This window comes from Dendrobates tinctorius, unplaced genomic scaffold (genome assembly GCF_039654945.1).
Source record: "Dendrobates tinctorius isolate UK_male_01 unplaced genomic scaffold, ASM3965494v1 ptg000043l, whole genome shotgun sequence".
NCBI lineage: Eukaryota > Metazoa > Chordata > Amphibia > Anura > Dendrobatidae > Dendrobates > Dendrobates tinctorius.
Genome location: NW_027361711.1, coordinates 28,038,278 through 28,058,899, shown reverse-complemented (window position 1 = coordinate 28,058,899; position 20,622 = coordinate 28,038,278). Strand labels below are relative to the sequence as shown.

At 44.8% G+C, this 20,622-nt stretch overlaps 1 protein-coding gene across 1 annotated transcript in view; it reads right to left on the bottom strand.

Moving 5' to 3' along the window:
* JAKMIP2 (janus kinase and microtubule interacting protein 2) overlaps positions 1-20,622 on the bottom strand; it is a 224,162-nt gene that overhangs the window by 95,556 nt on the left and 107,984 nt on the right. The window contains exons 4-5 of the mRNA XM_073575246.1: positions 7,974-8,471; positions 830-1,039 (exon numbers count right to left, since the gene is read on the bottom strand). Of these exons, the coding sequence (XP_073431347.1) occupies positions 830-1,039; positions 7,974-8,471 (708 nt within the window). The remainder of the gene's footprint in view (positions 1-829; positions 1,040-7,973; positions 8,472-20,622) is intronic.

The window sequence follows — 20,622 nt, the reverse complement described above, 5'->3', positions numbered from 1 at the left end:
ACTGGGGCAACTAATGCCCCATCGACTTGTCAAAGCCCTCATTAGCATACTAAACGGGGACATTATAAATGCTTTTTTAAAGCATTTATTTAACTGAATTATGTTATACAGGGCAGGTTAGGCAGGGAGTTTAATCATACATAGGTAAATGCTGCTGGGTTGGAGGGCATGGATGACCTGAAAGGTTCCTTTTAAAGTAAATGGGACCTTGTGTGCTGATGTCAGAATCTTGAACCCGTAACGTAAACGTTCCTCTACTTACCTTAGATAAGGGGCCATTTCAAGAAGTCTCACTGGACTCTCCCCCTTTTGTAATATCCCTCCATTCCTATTTTTTCCTTTCTTAAAGCAGCAGGCCGGTCCATGTGATCCCCCCACCACAAGATGAAAACTGGTAAAACAGACATTTACCTCTGCCTTAGCCCTATCATCAAACACAATCCTATCCCTTTCGTTATCTTTTGCAGATATGCGCATGTGGACGCATCCGCATACAACGCATGTCCCTGCATATCCAATGTTAAACATAGGTACACAGGACGAAGCAGGATGCATGCGGAAGTAGGCGGAGCTTAAGGGAGGAAGTACGCAGCCATACGCAGACCAGCCAAACACAAGTGTGAACCCAGCCTAAGTACTGTTGAGGACCCAAGTAGGATTCCATAGGACATCATAGAACAATACACAAACAATAACATTTTTTTAAATACTTGAAAAGATGATTGTAAATAATTAGAACTATTGCCTTCTTTGACTATCTCAGTTAAAAAATTGAGATATCTTGCATTAGGCTTAAATGTGGATAGAGAAAATCAGTTGTCAATCTTACCGGACTTCCACAGTGCTCTGATCCATCTCCTGCCCTCCCTGGGATTTCTCGCTTGGGACTTCCTATGTTACACTCCGCTTCTTTCACCAGAAATAATTGCTCATCCAAAGCTTCTTTCTGTAACTGGAGTTTCTGAAGAAAAAAGGTTTGTGTCTCCAGTTCTTTTTCTAAGGAAAATATAATCCTGTCTTTCGCTTTGATTTCGTCCATCTGAAGAATAATATGAAGAAAATAATTGATGTGGTCTTCAGTAATAACTTACCTACTATTATTATAATTGTACCACTTGTTGTTTTAGTGACTTATACAACATATTGTAGTATTCAATATCTCACAATAGAATGTATGTGGAATTTAGCCAATACTTGCAATATCAAATATACAAGCTACAGTGATGCTTGAGTATTACACTTTGTCATTTTTAAAAGAGGAAAATTATCCAACGCTACATGTCTAATTTATCCTTCATGTTATCTGGTAATCCTAATGGTTATCATACTTTTGCCACATATAGAGAATTGCATTTTCAATCAATGGCATGAAAATCATGTGCAAGTGGACAACCTGCTTTATTTAAAGAGCACAAATCTATTAATATATGAGCTTTGTGAGACTGTATAATTTCTGAGGACCCCAGAAGATGAGTTGTTATTGCTTATTACGCTGGAAAAGGTTTCAAAACTATCTCTAAATAGTTTTGACTCCACCAATCCACAGTCAATCTCAGGAGAATGGGTGTCATGCAGCAAGACAACAACTCAAGGCACATAAGTTGCTCTACAAAAGAATGGTTCAACTGTTAATTGTTGTGGAGGCAGCCAAAGTGATCAGTTTATTGGAGAAAATCAACCAATTTAACAGAGATGAAACAGGTTTGTAGGAACGAATAGGATAAAATTCCTCTGAGCCCATATCAGAACTTCTCAACAAGTGCTGGAAACATTTAAATATAATTATTGCTGCCCAAGGGGGTCACACCAAATACTAAAAGCAAAGATTCACATACTTTTGCCACTCACAGGGATGTGATATTGATATTTTCCTCATTTGAAAATGGCAAGGTCTATTATTTTTCACTCATTTGTTTGATTTGGTTCTCCTTATCTACTGGTATGCAGAAATATGGAAAATTCAGAAGTGTTTACAAACTTTCAAGCACCACTGTAGATTGGGAAAATTAGCTCTCCTTTTAACATTTGAACTACACTACCATATTGCCATAGTATCTGTATAAGCCTCATAGATCAATGTATTTTTTAATTTTGCAAGAACAGAGTAAGCTGACATCTTAACATACCATTATGGTACATTTGCACGCAAAACCACTGTCAACAATATTTGAGCATGATAGAAATGAATGGCCAGGGATCCTGAATTCCCTATTAATAAAATTGGTGTTGAGGTGTGTGGAGACTCAGCATTGTATCTTAATTAACCAAATGTTTATTTTTAGCAAGCCAGTAAGAATAGACTGCTATCTATATCTTGGCCAAGAAAACACAGACTTTTATTCCTACAAGCCTGTAATACTGTCTTGTAAGTTGACATTTGCTGTAACATACTGTGCTGTTATCCTGGATGACTAGTGATGTTTGCTGATATGCTGATTACAGATTGTCCAGGTCAGCTAGTTTGTTGACTTTTAAAACAGAGGCAGAAAATCTATGTAAAAAGACTATATAATCAAATAATACGACTTGGCCTTGTCACCATTCATCCTCTTATCTGTGAATATTGAATGAAGGCCACTTTGTAACTACGAAAAGAGGTTATATGCCTCTGTAAGAAACAGCCAGACATTCAGCCAAGACATCCAGACATCCAAACATACAAATGTCCAGAGACTCTCTAAAGGACAGCAGCCAAGACATGATGGCTCCATCACGAGGAACACAGATTTGTCATACTACAGAATGCCATCTTAGGGGACCAAGGTCCTGGCTAGAAGAATACAGATCTGCTCCATTTACCATTGTGAATCCATGGATTCGTTTGGAGAAAGCCAGGAATGAGACCTACCTGTCGCCTTGCTCCATGGAGATATTTGGAGCAGCTAGCTTGTAACCCTCAGGTCACCTGACCTGTCAGCTTCCTAAGCTTATCGTTACCTCTTCTCTGCGTGCATGCCACAGGTGGGGTAGTCGACCCTGAAAGCCCTGAAGTCACAGCTGCTGTTATACCGGTGAGTCAGTGGATGGGTGAGACTCTAATGTGCTGGGACTGTTCTATGTACTATCTGCCTGTTTTGTGGTTCAATCAAGTATGGCCACGCTGTTTTACCTTCACCCTGTGATGTCTGAATTGTGTTACCTCCACTGTAAAAAGAGAGAGGGTGTTCGGTGGGACGATCCCTGTTCCATGTGGTTTCAGCTAGCGGACCGGGGCGGCCGCTGACCCCCCGTGTCTCCACGAGGTGTAAGCACAGTGACTCATTGAATTTGAAATGAAGAAGAATATTATTAAATATATTTAGGTCCATTGGAAGAGAAATAAAATACTAATTAGGGGGTCTGTGCAATTACAATAAGATAAAGGGAGACATATTGGACAGCAAATTTGTACACCTATTGAATAGGGGACTTTTATTTTCTAGGTGAAACTCATGAAGTGATTAATAGTATCTGGAGGGTTTATCAGTCCAGAGTTTGTTTTCAAAGGGACAAAACAGATGGGGGGTAGCTATTACGAATGCTTGGATTTATTATTTAGCTGCACAAATCCAACACTTGAAATTATGAGATGAGGGAAATTACCAGACAAAGTTGTCATTTAAGCAAACAGATAACTTCTTGGCATATACCTATTTAGAGGCGAGTAGAAGCTGGAAAACAACATACCATTTACCAACATTGTCGATGATCTATAAAGTGTAGCACAGAGTTCATGAATCTGGGGGGTTGTTCCGAACGGGAAAAGAGTGGTATTCATACTCTGGCTCTAATCCAAACCGGGAATATTTTTGTTGGAATATATTTGGTGCAACAACTCCATTCCTGTCTATGAGTGTTAAGTTGCTAGATTTGTATATTGTTTATAAAGTTAAACAAAAACTCCCAGAGGCTCACACAGGGAGAGCATGTGGCTGTATTTCCTATTTTCCTGTGTCTGTGTATGAGAGAAGCAGCCTGCTGTAGATGCTGTACAGATAGAGACACACAAATGATTTATTCCTGATCTATTAAGGTTATCATATATTGTTCTTGATTGTTCCTGAATAAACAAGTTCTGTTATATGGAATATAAGGGGTGCTCTGAAGAACCAAGTAGTAACAAAATAACAAAAACTTTGGCACTCAAATGATAGGTTTATTATCCAATATGAAAAATAAGGCAAGAACCACCACCATACAAAAAAATCAAAAAATGACCCTAGTGAAAAACAGATGTACTTCTGCAACGTTTCGGCATAAACATGCCTTTTTCAAGCCAAATCTGTATGGAAATATATACAAATAAAATTAAGATCTGAGTTGGTACACAACAAGTTATACATATTGGCAACAAAAAAAAGTCATAGTCAACAAAAGATAATGCTGAAAATAATGAACAGGAGTATAGACGTCACCAACAGTCCAAATAATAGAAATAATAGTAATAATAATAATAACAGTAACATCAGTGACACGGTTATAAAATACAACAGTGCAGATGCGTAAGCATTAGCAGTGAAAATCAGATAGCATTGGACCCATGAGGGGGATCAGATAAGGAGTATAAATGAAGTGTGTCCAGAGAGTCGGCACCAGAAATATAGAGAAAGCCAAGTGTTACCTGTCATGGATAAGGGTCTCTGGTTATGGAAACTACTCTCCATTCACAGGCTTGGAGAGTATCGTGAGCAACCCGCTGCCAACAATTTTTAAGAATTTTGAGCAGTTGCAGAGTGAGTTTAATATACTTTATTGTCAGTTCTATAGATTTCTGCCACTGGGTGTCGGGAGTAAGGAACAACAAGAAGCCTTATTCCTAACCTGTATAAACTTCTGCTTACTGCAGACCTAAATAAGTTCCGTCTTACTATTAACACTCAAAGAGAAGCCGATACGGCAGTGATACTGGAGAATCAGTGGGACACCATATTAGGCTTAACACCTTTTCCTTTATGAGGTTCAAAGGTTGTCACAATTCTATTTAATCGACAGAAAATGTAGAACTCCAAAATTTCTACATCGGTTTGGCATGAGGCAAAATTTTAAGTGCCAGAGATGTTCTTTGCCTAATGCCAACCTCAAGCATATGATGTGGGAATGCAATAATATTGGATCATTCTGGAATGATGTTCTAGATTTATGGTAAAGTAATGAACCCAGAATATGTATATTGGTAGTCATACCTGATCTCCCTGAGGAGGATCCGGTGGCAATTATTATGGCCAGAATACAGAATATTTCAAGAAAAACTATTGTTTCTCACGGTATACAACCTACTCTACCATCCACTTGTTAATTTATTAATAGAATAACTGGGTTTATAGGTTTAGAAAAAGGAATTTATAAAAAAAAATAAATGTAATTAAAAAATGTGATAAAGTTTGGGGTCCTTGGATAACACCGCTGGCTTATCATCGAGAATCCTAATGTGAAAAAATATTTTTGACTCTCTTAACTAAACTAACTTTCCCTTTCTAGGCTGGTAATAAACAGTGTAAATGGACACTGGCTGGACAGATAACTTTTGTTTACCCGTTGAATCAGGAATTGCGCTTAGTCTTATTTGCATATATGGAAATGGCAAAATATGGTTTACGGAAGATACTCTTTAATCTTCCTATATAAAAATAGTTCCAGGACTTGTGTTTCGGAAGGGAGGGGGTTATCATCTTTTCCGTTTTTATTTGTGATATATTCAGGGAGATGTTTCATGTGGTTGTAATCATTTGAAAAATGTTTATTAAAAAGAATCTGATTTAAAAAAAAAAATAAAAAAAAATAAACAGTCCAGAGTTGACGTTGGGACCAATTGCCTGCCTCATGACAATAGTGTCACCTAGATTGTTCTCATGATGATGCGGGAGTCGATGTGACCAGCAATAACAATTGTTTATGTGCAGTTGATATACACATACGAAAAGTGCAAGTGCCTAACAATTTTTGCTGGAACAGTAGTGCACAGGTGATAATTTGAACTCACAGAGTTAAGTAATGTCTACCCTGTGGGTTATAATGCTATTAAGAATGGAACTAAGCCCTTGTTCTCCTCATGCTGATGACGCTTTGCTTCGAAGAGGAGGAAGGTGCTGTGACAGTGACTGCAGCATCTGCCCCCTGCTTTGATTACGCTTTGTTTGAGTATCCTGGCATGCCCTGGGATATTCAAACGAATCGTCATCACACAGGAAATAACGAAAAAATAGAACAGCTGTTAGATAGTATAGTTAGGGAAGGATAGGAAATTTTTAATACAAGTATGTTAGAAAATAGTCTATATTATGGCACTAAATACTGTAGATAGGCTGTCACAACTTTGTTGTTGGATTACCCTGGGCTCCTTTACTGTCCCTAACACAAGGGGCAACCTAGCTATCCCTGCTCCCTGAATTACTTCTTATTGTGGAGACACCGGGGCCACATACTTTCCTGAACTCTTAAATCAGCCCTATATCTGTCCCCCTCGCCCACCCTGGGAAGTGGGAAGTAAAATTGAATGTATATACGCAAACCAGACAAACAAGGAAGTTCATATAAGGATAAAGGAACAATACCAATCATACAAATATGCAATCACAGACAATAGAGGGGAACACCGGCGAGAAAAGGAATGAAAACCAAAATAGGAGAGGAAGAGCATTTGCACACAGAACAAAACTCCAAACGCCTCTACCAACTACTGACTTCTCCACTCCTCATCAGGAGGACTTAACACCAGCAACCCAGATTGTCAGAGGCATGTATATATAGCAGAGGGGAGTGACCAATACTGCACAGCTGAGATCAAGCAGGGAGGCTTGAGAGACTCTAAGTGGAACAGTTTAACCCCTGCACTGCTATCAGAAACCTGCACCATTAAATCAGAATGAGATGTGTTTGTAATCAGTGCAGGAGTACGTTTAATCAGATGCTACAGTCTTATGGCTCATGTCTGTCTCGGTAAACCCGTGACAAAGCAATTTAGAATGAAATTTAGTTTGACTTTGGACCACCCCTTCAACTTACACTTAACTCTTAGCTGTTGGAAGGAGACTAGTTGCTATGATCGCCTCCACAGAAAACACACAGAGATAGATTCCTACTCTTGATTCAGTTTTAAACACACAGAGAAAAACAGAAGCATATTGGAGTTTATTCAGCAATCCTGAGCTGTCTGCATGTGAATCAAGCTAGCTCTGGAGTGAGGTAAAAAACTTATTAGGACCTCAGCACAATCTTACTGTGTCTCCCTCTGCTTATTTCCTTTTTCTGGTCCTAACTTCTCCCGTCCCCATCTACTTCATTTTACAGTGTAATGATTGACTGTATCACATGAAATCACAGTGAGATGGTAGTATGGATTCTCTTAGCAAAATAGAGTTGAGCTGTTTTTCCAGAATGGATGATAAGTTTATGAATCGGAGGGAGTGGAAGAAGTGGCTGATAGGTGGAGAAGGAAATAAATTTCTTTGATAAAATACTTTGCAAAGTTTCTTTTATTTTGCCTGTGCTATTGATTTATGCAATGTTTGTTAAAAGTCCCGTTCTCTTACAAACATCCATCTTTAGTACTATGTAAGATGAGACAATACCTCCTGAGAGCTATGTAAAAAGTCATTAACCCAGCCAATCAGTACCGTGCTTTGTATTGATGAGGAGCAATATAATAGTCTTCCACTTTTGGAGGAGACTTCAATTTAGGCAAATACTTTGGTTTAGAGTTCCAAAGTTCACCTATAATATTGCCACCTCTAATAGGTTGCAATAAGCATTTTTCTTCCCTACTGACTTGCTGTTTCAGTGCTAAATAGTAAAATCCTTGATTACATATTAAATTATATGTAGTTATGATACTTATTGAGGGAGAATTGGAGTAAGGAATAGGTTAACGAGTTGCCACAATTGGTCAATCATTTTTTCAATGATTTAGAAAACTTGGATCTGTAATCTGATTGACCCACTTAGAGAACTTGACTATTTTTATTTGCAATGATGTTGTCACGTTCTGTGATTCTTACCAGTCTACGGATGTCTCTCTCACTTTCCCACTTAAATTTTGCAATGGCCTCCTGGTGGGAGTGGTGTTCACTTCTCAGATCTCCAGCTTTGATTTTGTCAGCTTGAATCATATTGTTGAGGGCCTCATCCACCTGTTTCTTAGCTGACTTCAGCTCTGTGATCTCCTGTAGGAGCTTAAGGCGCTCTGAGTCAAACACTTTCCTGGCCTCTTCACGCGCCTCTGTGGTCAGGGCTGTCCTTACTTTGTCGCTGCTGCCATCTCGTAGAGCATTCACAGCAGACTTAAGTCGCAGGATCTCAGCCTCCTTTAGTTTAACCATTCGAGACATCTCCTGCTCGTGCTGTTTAATAAGGTTCTCCCTTACTGCCTGAAGCTCCTTCATCTTGTCCTCGTGCAGCTTGGCCTTGAGCTCCGAAACAGCAGCCGTGTGTCTGTGCTGCTCTTGTTCCTTTATTCTCTTGCTGTCCTGGTTCTTCTCCCTCTCAAGCCTTGTCACCTGAATATTACAGAAAGCAAACAACAATGTTTTAGAATGAAATAGTGGTGACACCAAGCCACTTATCCAAAAAAACAGTTCTATCATCTATTAAGCACTTTCATTCATTCATTCATTCATTCATTCATTCATTCATGCATTCAAGTGAACACTCAGGCAATAAACTTAAACAATTATTCTGATTTCAAGATTCCCAATTATTATTCTGATTACATCTCCTGCTGCCATGTAGTCCTCCTGCTCTGTGTAATCCCACCCCCACCACTGATTAGCAGCTTTCTGTACACGAGCAGTATACACAGAGAGCCGCCAATCAGTGGTTATACATGGCTCAACATTCTGAGCATTGCTAGATTTGTAGTAGAGAAAACTGTGATTGCATGAAAATGACAGCATGCAGATCAGCAAGCGACAGACACATAGCTCAGCCTCTAAATCATTCTGCTGTTAGATTACATAGCGACAACCTGCTGACAGATTCCCTTTAACTACTTGCACCAATCTGAAAGGGGTGTCAAGCAGCACTGATCTAATCTTTATCTTTCTTAGTAATTAGTGGGGGCTTTTAACCCAGACTCTCACTGATCAAAACTTCTGAGCTCTCTATGAAATGTCAGAAGTGTTTTTTAATTTTAAATGATAGATACCCTTTAAACCGTAACCATGTAATTATTTTATTTAACCATTCACAGACTGAACAGATTTGACACAGAACTCTGAAACCATGGACAGATGCTGACACTAAAGGGTTTCTAGGGGAAGTGTCATGTTGTGACGGTCTTCGGTAAGAAAGGGGGGCCTCAAACTAACCCTGGAACGGGGACCCTAACTATCACTGTCCCAGGGAGTACTTTTTAAAGTAGAGTGGCCCGAGTCTCTGAGCTTACTATGCTCCTGTTAATATCCTAAGTTGTCACCTCCCCCAGGAGGCCTTGTACAGATAAGTTAGTGTATATACATGTAAGACAAACAGGGATATCAACTTACATGCAAAACCATTCACCAAGGGTAGAGAGGATTAAAGAGAAGGATAGGAAGGTTCAAACCAAATGGGAATAGGATAATGGAGACAGTATACACCCAAAAAAGCAAGCAACAATCTCCAGCAGCAACTACAAACTACAGCTTCAGCACACCAACTCCAGCAAGCCAGGAAGTAAAGCTTTCACAGGCAGGGATGAAAAGGTCTGGCCAGGTTTTAAGAGAGAGAAAATGAGCAGGTCAGGAGCAGCTGTGAGATGGAGCGGCATGTCACTAACCGACATTCAAAGAGTTGTTACTCTCTTCAGCGCCAAAGGAAACAAAGTCCATTTTATATGAGGAACAAAACACAAATGCTAAATGGAAGGTCTGCGATTCACAATACATATTGATCGCCTAAACTGGAATCTCCCAGGAGAATGTGACATACTCGTGACAGGAAGGAGATTCTACTGATTCCCTGTCCTTCACATCAAAAACAGCACACAAAACTATCATTGGACACATGCCACACCTTCCACTAACACACTACACTTATGCCACTAACACTTTACACTCATGCTGCACATTTCACTCACACAATAGACACACCATGCACACATCGCTAGCACACCACACCAGATACATATTGCTCACATCACTAATGCACAGGACACATGATGCATATGTTGCGCCCCTGAGGCTCAGTCGCCACAGAGGTACTGCACCTTCTCCCAAGGTGTGGTGCCCCACCATCCAGGTAAGTTGGAGGCTCCTGACCATGCTCTAATACTCGCACCCCACACAATAGAGTAGTTCAGCAAAGCCACATTGCGTCTCCTTGCTTAGAGAGAAGCAGAGCACCTGTGGGGGTTCCCTGCTTGGAACACTAGACGTGCTGGGAGGTGGGTGGAGTTTAGGATACATATAAAAGAGTGGGACAGTTCCAGGATTGAAGTTCAGTTGAGTCCAGAGGTGGAGTAGGAGAGGAAGCCACTCGGGAGGAGTGGGGATCCCTGGAAGAGGGATGGAAGAAGGAGTGCTGCAGCTGCCTCAGTGACCTGAGCCAGCTGGCACGGGAAAGGAAAGAAGGAGAAGGACATTGCGCTGAAGCCTGAGCTTCCATAGAAGGGAAAAGACAAGTACGGAACGTAGGAGTAAAAGGGAACACAGAGGACGTGGGTTAGAGGAAGAACCCTGCCTAGAAGTTCTAAGCGCAAGGCCGGGGCCCGGTCCCCGAGGTTGTATGGACACTAATGGTTCTGCAGCAGACACCAGTGGAGTAGTGGGCTGTAAATGCATTACTCCCATCTAAGACTTGAGGGCACAACAGCAAGACGGATAGAGAGCCGGGACTTAGGAGTAGAGAGTCCCCGAAGCAGGCTACAGCTGTCTGCCGGTCCAGTAGAGTTCTTGGGAACATCTGTCAGGAGGAACTCCAGTGTAACACAGTACTAGGAGATCTTCACACTTAAGGAGCTATAGAGGAGACGTTCAGGAAAGGCACATAAGTTGACGGAGTGTGGAAGGGAGCATTCCATCTTGCCTGGAGGTTGACTGAGTCCCTGACCCGGAGGACACGGCACAGAAGCGGGCACTACAGACTGTGAGTAAAGCTTTGGAACTACATGCCCTGGCGTCCTCCATTCCTTCCTGCGTCCGTCCGCCTGGCACTGCTACATCCCCTGCGCCGGACACTACACCATCTAAGTGTCTCCACATCTACACTGCCCTGGGACAACAGCCCTGCCTGTGGAGGGCTATACCATCCTTGCTGTACCACACCATCTGTCCCAGAGGATCTGTCTGCAGCGTCGGCTTAACACCTCCCTTGCCGAACACCACAGGTGGCGTCACGAACTATTCATTTAACTACATTCAACAATACATCTTCCTATTACTTGGGCGCCCAGGGCCACGGTCCGGGTCACCGCCGCTGTGACACAACCCACCGATACCGGCCCGGTACCGAGTACCCCACAGCCCTGGGGGGTGACCCACATACCTCACTAACTCACCAGACACATGATGCACACATCACTACTGCACCGGACACATGATGCATACCTTACTAGCATACCAGACACACATTGCACACATCAATAACACACTGGACTCACCAGACACACTCTGTACACTTCAATAACACACTGGACACATGATGTAAACCTTTTTAAACACATTAGACACACATTGCACACATCAATAACACACAGGACACATGATGCATACCTCACTGATATACCAGACACATGATGAACACATCAATAACACACAGGACACATGATGCATAGCTCACAAAAACACCAGACACAAGTTGCACACATCAATAACACACAGAACCCATGATGCATACCTCACTAACACACCAGACACACGTTGCATACAGTGAACATACCTCTCATTCACACTGCAAACATAAATCTAAAACTTACTGAGATCCCTAAAATAATTGGTCTTGCAGTCTAGTCAGCCCTCTCCCTATATGTAATTGTAAGCTCCATTTGTAGAAGATGGCAATGCTATTGTTACTTATTTATCCAGCTCAAGTGTAAAACCTTACTCACTTCTCTTATGGCCAGCTCCCTCTGTACTGTCTTTACCGGTTTCCTCTGGTAACCTGGCAAGTATCTCTGAGGTAATCATCCAAGGTCTTTTAAGGCCAGGTGAGGCACCCATGTGGCCTGAGTATTTTGCAGGAGTTTGTTTTATCATCTACTTCTCTCAACTCCAGCCATGTGTCTTATGATCTCAGCAACAAACTCCTATACTTTATGTCATACAGCAATCTGCAACTTCTTTCTGCCCTGTGAATCTTGGGGCTATTACAAATGTATGGGGATGAAAAATACGTTATTAAAATATGTATTGGTATTGCTACACCATTAGGTGTATTACCATTAGTTGCTTTATTGGTACTGCTATACAGTCAAGTTTATTACCATATTACTAACTGTATATAATGTACATTTGTGTGCTGTTGTATTCATATGATAGGTGTTACGTGTTACAGAACCACTCAGCACCCAGAATATGTTGTGCAGTTATATGTATGTATAATAGGATCTATGTGAGATGCATGTCCCTAATGCATCAGCCCACAGGCTGCGCCCCTGGGCAGAGGGGACACGATATTCTCCTTTTGTTCGCCCTCCCCCCACCCTTGTAATTCCCATAGTAAACATCGGCAGGCTCCGGCCACCTGCGGCTTTTGTAATGCATGTCTGGCCTGCCGCTTTTCTATTGGCCTGCCCCCTGTATCTGTGTGATATATTCTGTGTCCTGTGAGTAAAGTGTTGTCAGACTGGAAATACGTGGAGAAGCAGTGATCTTTTATATGCGCCCATGTAACCAAGGAATTCCAGCCAGCGTAATTCATTCAGACTCCAGCCAACGCAGAGCGGACCTCCGAAAACACGGGGTGGTACTGAAAGAGGTACCCCAGCTTGGGTAGACCCCGTTACACTGATGGCAGACAGCGGGATTTGATACCCCTTCTACAGGAGGAAAGGAATGAATGGAAAATAACTACCAGAAGTTAAAGAGGACTACATTAAAAGATCTGGTGGAAGCCCTAGGGTTGATCACCAGCAACTAAACAAAAGCGGATTTGATAGCAGCCATCATGGAACACAACAGTGCAGCGCACCCCAATGTGAATATGGAGGAGACCGAATTCCAGAGGGAGGTAAAGAACAGACTGGCGTTCTATGGCCTAAACCCTGCAGTAGAGATCATACGAGAGGTGATGGCTGATGTGCGTACTGATCTGAAGGAAAAGATGGCCGAGCGGAACAGGATAGAGCTAGCCAAGATGGAGATGGCAGAGCAGACCAAAGTGGAGCTGGCCAAGATGGAGATGGCAGAGCGGAGAGGAGAGTCAGTGAGCAGGGGGAGCTCTGGCCTTCGACCAGGTACCTTCAACAGTAAGCCACAAAAAGATCCAGTATAATGCCTTCTGACAGTTGGGGGAGGCAGAGGAAGACATTGATGGCTTTCTGCAGGACTTTGAGCGGCAGTGTGCCCTTCATCAAGTGAAGCCGGAGGAACGGGTTCAGATTCTGGCCAGCAAGCTGACAGGCCGGGCAGCAGACGCCTATCGCACAGTACCTGATGAGGACTGTATGGACTATGAGCGGATCAAAGAAGTGATCTTGGCCCGGTATGCGGTGACACCAGAGACCTAACGCCAAAAGTTCCGCGGACTTATAAAATGCGTAACCGATACCCACGCTGAATGGGCCTGTAAATTACGACGGTCACTGCTACAGTGGGTACAAGGGAGCCAAGCAACCACTAAGGAGGACGTCCTCCAGCTCTTACTGTTAGAACGATTCTTTAATGGACTAAACTCCGAGACACAGTATGCCTTCGGGACAGGCGGCCAATGACTCTTGAGGAAGCCGCTCGTCTGGCCGATGAACATCATGATGCCAGGAGGCTGCAGTTGTCCGGATCAAAGGTGGTCACTAGGGGCCCGCCCATGGACCTGGAGGTCCCCAAACCACCGAAGAGTGTAGGGGGACCAGCTAGAAACCCGGCCTACCACAGTCCCCCTGGGGTGCGATGCCACACCTGTCGTCAGCTGGGCCACCTGCAAAGACAATGCCCCAACCGGACTCAGCATACCCAGTGGCCAAAGGCGGGAACAGCTACCTTCAGCCGGGCTGCTGTACACTGCTACCAAGGCGAAGCTGACCCGGCATTGGGGGCTACGATTAACCAAGGGGTGGAAGAGATGGAGGAAGTGCTGCATGAAGTAGACCCCGTGCAGGCAGCCCGGGCAGATAATCGACAACAGCATCGACAGGTCGTGTGGGTTAATGGGAAACGTATGCAGGGACTAAGAGATTCCGGGGCAACTTTGACCCTTGTGAAGCCTCATCTCGTCCGGGACCAAGAGAAGACGGACCGGACAGTGGCAGTCCGTGTAGCAGGGGGAGCTATACATCGACTACCCACTGTCAGGATTCACCTGAACTGGGGAGTCGGGGATGGCCTTGTGGAGGTCGGCTTGATGGAGGATTTGCCTGCAGACGTCTTGCTGGGAAATGACTTGGGGCCCATGTTGTCTGCATTCTCGGTAGCCCCTCTGGCTGAGACCTATCCTGTGACCACCCGGAGACAAGCTCGAGCTGCGGAGGCGGAATCACACTCAGAGGAGGCCCAGGTAAGACATCCCAGCTCTGCACGTATTCCCATAGCCAGACACATTTCTTGGGCCACCCCAGTTGAATTTAAGAGGGAGTTACTTAAGGATCCTTCATTAGAGGGATATCGTGGGAAGGCACAGGAGGAGAGAGGAGTACTGGAAGGGGAACAGTTTGTATGGAAGCAGGGACTCCTCTACCGGATCACAGAGCAGCACCAATCAGGGACGAACCCCACTATAAAACAACAGCTGGTAGTTCCCAAGAAGTATAGGCAGGAGTTACTGCAAATCTCTCATGATATACCCTTGGCCGGGCACTTCGGCGTCAGTCGCACCAGGCATCGTCTGACACAAAACTTCTTTTGGCCGGGGGTAACCTATGATGTTCGTCAGTACTGCCAGACCTGTGACAGTTGTCAGCGCATTGGCAAGAGGGGGGGATCGATGCAAGGCCAAATTACGTCCCCTCCCCTTTGTGGAGGAACCATTTAGCCGAGTAGCGGTCGATCTGATAGGGCCATTAGCCAAACCCAGTCCGTCCTGGAAAAAGTATATATTGACAGTGGTAGATTATGCCACACGGTATCCAGAGGCGGTTGCGTTACTAACATACTGGCAGAGACGGTGGCAGCCGCCCTGATCCAGGTTTTCTCAAGGGTTGGATTTCCCAGGGAGATTATCTCGGACTAGGGTACCCAGTTTACAGCAGAGGTGACCAACCGTGGAAGCTGTGCGGCGTAAAGTCGATTAGAAGCGCCCCATACCACCTGCAAACCAATGGGTTGTGTGAACGCTTTAACGGAACATTAAAACAGCTCATTGGGACTTTTACCAGGACCTACAGGGACTGGGAGAAATTCTTGCCACACCTCCTGTTTGCCTATCGGGAGGTGCCCCAAGAATCCACGGGGTTCTCCCCGTTCGAGCTGGTATACGGGAGACGGGTAAGGGGACCCCTAGACTTAGTGCTGGAACACTGAGAAGGGGAGGGCCTCATAGAAGGGGTACCTATTGTACCCTATGTGCTGGAATTCTGGCACCACCTACAGGAGCTGACCCAGGTTGTACGTGAGAACCTGCAGGCGACACAGCGGCGCCAGCGCGTATGGAACGATCGGAGGGCCAGAGAGCGCACTTTGGAAATAGGACAGAAGGTCCTGGTGTTAGAGCCCACTAAGCAGAATAAGTTTCAAGCTGCATGGCAGGGGCCCCACCAGGTAGTGGGGAAAATAGCCGACACAACCTATAATGTCGCCGATTGTGACGACCCCAGGGTTATCCGCATGTTCCACGTGAATATGCTGAAGCCCTACCGGGAGCGCCCTGAAGAGGTAGTGGCCATCTGTGCACCTGAAGCAGAGGATTTAGCCGGACTTCCCTTGCCGGATGTCTTAGGGTAAAGGACTCAGTCTAAAACATGGGACCAGGTACACTTGGGTGAAGACCTAGGCCCCCGGGAGAGACAGCAGGCGGAGGCGTTGTTGAGGCTGCAACAGAGGATGTTTTCAGAGACCGGGGTACACTCGCCTGGCACAACACAAGGTTGAGACCCCGAATCATACCCACCTGCGACAAAACCCCTTCCGCGTCCCTGAGTCTGTACGAGATGAGATGCGACAAGAGATACAAGAGATATTGCGTTTAGGGGTCATTGAAGAGTCAGATAGTCCCTGGGCATCCCCCGTAGTGTTAGTGCCCAAGAAGGATGGGACTACACTGTTTTGTGTAGACTATCGTAAGCTCAATGAGAAAACAGTGACGGATGCATACCCCATGCCGCGTGTGGATGAGTTGTTAGACTGGCTGGCGGGGGCAAAGTATTTGACCACCATCGATCTATGCAAAGGCTACTGGCAGATTCCCCTTAGTCCTGACGCTATTCCCAAGTTGGCATTTGTCAACCTGTTCGGCTTATTCCAGTTTCGAGTTATGCCATTCGGGATGAAGAATGCCCCGGCGACCTTCCAAAGGCTGGCTGACCAGCTTCTGGATGGTGTCCAGGACTATGGTTGTGCCTACCTGGACGACATCGCCATCTACAGTGCGACAAGGGAAGAGCATCTAAATCACCTAAAGACAGTATTGGACAGGATCCACCAGGCCGGAATCACCCTGAACCCAAACAAGTGTCACCTGGGCAGTATTTAGGGCATTGGGTGGGAAGTGGGAAACAGCGACCAGAACCAGCCAAGATTGAGGCCATAGCCAAATGGCCCTTCCCACGCACTAAAACCCAGGTCATGGCGTTTCTAGGGACAGCGGGGTATTACAGAAAATTTGTTCCCAATTACAGCAGCATAGCCAAGCCCCTCACTGATTTGACCCATAAAAACCAACCCCGCCAGGTAACCTGGACCTCAGGGTGTGAGGAAGCCTTCCGCCAACTAAAGGACGCCCTCACCAATACCCCTGTATTGGCCGCACCCGATCCAACTAAACGTTTCCTTGTTCACACAGACGCTTCTATGTTTGGATTGGGGGCAGTACTGAGCCAAGTCGGGCCGGACGGCCAAGAACACCGGGTAGCTTACCCGAGTCGGAAACTACTGCCCCGTGAAGTAAGCTATGCGGCCATCGAGAAGGAGTGCCTGGCGGTAGTATGGGCACTCAAGAAGTTGCAACCATATTTGTATGGACGACAGTTTTCCCTCCTAACGGACCATAATCCCCTAGTCTGGCTTAATCGGGTCTCCGGAGACAACACCAGATTGCTGCGGTGGAGTTTAGCCCTACAACCTCTGGACTTCACCATCCACCACAGAACCGGCAAACAAAATGGTAACGCCGATGGACTAAGTCGACAAATGGAACTTGTACCAACCCCATAAACTTCGGTCATCCCCAAACCGATCCGTTGAGGATCAGACTGTGTATGCCGATCGCGTCGCTGAAAAGGGGAGCCATGTTACGTGTTACAGAACCACTCAGCACCCAGAATATGTTGTGCAGTTATATGTATGTATAATAGGTTCGATGTGAGATGCATGTCCCTAATGCATCAGCCCACAGGCTGCGCCCCTGGGCAGAGGGGACACGATATTCTCCTTTTGTCCGCCCTCCCCCCACCCTTGTAATTCCCACAGTAAACATCGGCAGGCTCCGGCCACCTGCGGCTTTTGTAATGCATGTCTGGCCTGCCGCTTTTCTTTTGGCCTGCCCTCTGTATCTGTGTGATATATTCTGTGTCCTGTGAGTAAAGTGTTGTCAGACTGGAAATACGTGGAGAAGCAGTGATCTTTTATATGCGCCCATGTAACCAAGGAATTCCAGCCAGCGTCATTCACTCAGACTCCAGCCAACGCAGAGCGGACCTCCGAAAACACGGGGTGGTACTGAAAGAGGTACCCCAGCTTGGGTAGACCCCGTTACAATAGGGTAAGTGTAGTTACTATTATTGGCCACTAGATGGGGGCATTATAGGATATGTAGTTCCCAGTTAGATGTGTAGTGTAAGATAGAGATTTAGCAATATAGTATAGGAAATAGTTAATTTAGGAGGAGCTTGCTGTGAGGTAAGAGGAACATTTCCTAGATTCTGGTCAGTTAGGGCCAGGGAGGCCTTAGAGCCTGAAGGGCCTAGTGCCCTGGGGCGATGCAGTGACAAGCGGTGACAGTGGTAGTAGAAGCTGGAGCTACAGTGGAAGTCACAGCAGTACAGAAGAGGGCGAGGGACGCCAGAACTGTCCACATGGGCTATAGGCCCCGGACACCACAGCAGCTACGCAAAGTTGAAAGAGTAAAGCCCAGTCATCCACAGTATCAAGACATCTCAGCAACGGGCAGATACAGTTGGAGAGCCAATAGTGGTTCCATTATGTGGCAACTCATCGCATGGGCAGATACTCTGAGGGCTGGAGCAAAACAGCAAGAGGAACCTACAGGTGCAGTGAGTCTGAACAGAAAGGACGTGGTGCAAGTGCAGGGAACAGCACAGAAGGGCAGGTCGCTCTCCCAGTGACTACTGACTCCAGGAAATAATGATCTTGCATCAGGGGCAAAACAGACAAAGGGATACATATCTGTAGCAGAGCTGTGTAGAGAGGATACTGAGGAATCGTCAGGGACGGTGCAATCTGGGCCCGCGCCTTGTGACCACGAGACTAGTGCAGGGAAAGAAAAGGAATATTGTTTTACGAAACTTGTTCTAAAAGCTGTGAAGACTTTGGATGTGCTGTGTAACGAACCCAGTAAAGATGTTCTTGTTAAAGTTGAAATGGACTGTGTCTCAGTTAATGTAAATACGCCTGGAGAGGGTCCCCCGTGACGTAGGGAAGATCCTGAAGGAGCCAGACCTGGAGTCACAGGTCTGCTGACCAGTGGACATTATTTTTCTGTGAGGGGAGGCCAGGACACTAAAGCTCAGGTGTTCTCGGCTATGATTACGGTCCTGGCCGACCCTTACACACTTTCAACTCTGCTGGTACAAGCTTCCTTATATCGAACTCATCTCTGCTAGTATTGGTGCTGTTCACACCTTGGTCTCTGCAAGGAAGCTACGTGATTATTATTTGTTTTCGCCTTTCCTATGTTGCCTATCCTTGCAGCACATTTATTCCTGTGTGTAAGCACATCTCTGCAAGCAAGTTATCAAAGTGCCTATAGATCTATTATTACTGGATGTAACAGCAACTATGCAAGCAAGTTATCAGATTAACTTAACATCTTCTGTGCATCTGCACACAAGGGCCTGCTTTATGTGTTGCTTCCTGCTTCACTTGTCTGTTTGCCATTCTGCAAACCCCACTGCCTGGTCCTTGTTGATCTACTGTATATTCCATGTAGCAAGACATGCTCCGCTGCATCATTTGTGGGCTGCTCATCTTGACCTATCGCTTAGAGACTACACCTAAGCAAGGTTTCCTTCTCCCTCATTGTTGAGTAGTGAACTCTTAGGGCCCGTCACACATAGCGACTCACCAGTGATCCCGACAACGATATCAACTTGTCAGGATCGCTGGTGTGTCGCTACATGATAGTTGGTGAGCTGTCAAATAGGCAGCTTCACCAGAGATCAGCACCAGAGAAGCCGAGCGCCCGGTGTCGCTGTGTACGTTAGTTACCAGCGCGCTGATGCAGGGAGCTGGTAGCTAAGTTACACATCGGGTTTCTAAGCGGCGCGTGTCACTTAGAAACCAGATGTGTACCTTGGTTACCAGCTCCCTGCATCAGCGCGCTGGTAACTAAGGTACACATCGGGTATCTAAGCACCACACGCTGCTTAGAAACCCGACGTTTACCGTGGTTACCAGTGCGCTGATCACTGGTCGTTGCTCTCCCAGTGAGAGACAATAAAGACGCTAAGGTAGGTGCCCGTCTAGCTACAAACGCCACATTGTGATTGTTTACAATATTTTTTAAAACATCATCCTGCGTTGAATGAACTCATTTGATTCGAAGGTGGTATTTAGTACTAATTACAGCCCACAATATAATACCATAGTTAGCATTATAAAACGGTACTTGCCACTCTTAACGCAGGATGATGTTTTAAAAAATATTGTAAACAATCACAATGTGGCGTTTGTAGCTAGACGGGCACCTACCTTAGCCTCTTTATTGTCTCCTAGCATGTTTATTGATCAGAACAAGTAGTCCAATAATTGGTTAAAAACTATACAAACTGTGGGTTTCTTTAAATGTGGAGCTAATGTCTGCATCTGCTGTGGCTTTGCTAATAAATCAAAAGTTTTTTCTTCATTTTCTAATAATAAGGAGTTTAGTGTTACATCTTTCATAAACTGCAACACTGAAAATGTGATCTATTTGATCAGCTGCAGCTCGTGTAGACTTCAGTATATTGGTTGTACTATGAATTCATTGAAAACCAGGATGAGAAAACACATATCCGATGCTAAAAATTTACCTTTGGTTGGAGCTTCAGTTGTTTTACGCCATTTCTCCAAAGTGCATAGTGGTAATTTATCTAGTTTTTCCTTCATGGGAATTGAACAAGTAAAAAACCTCTTAGAGGGGGGGACTTACGCAGGAAGGTTCTAGCTAGAGAAAGCAAATGGATTTTTGAAATGGGTACAAGAACTC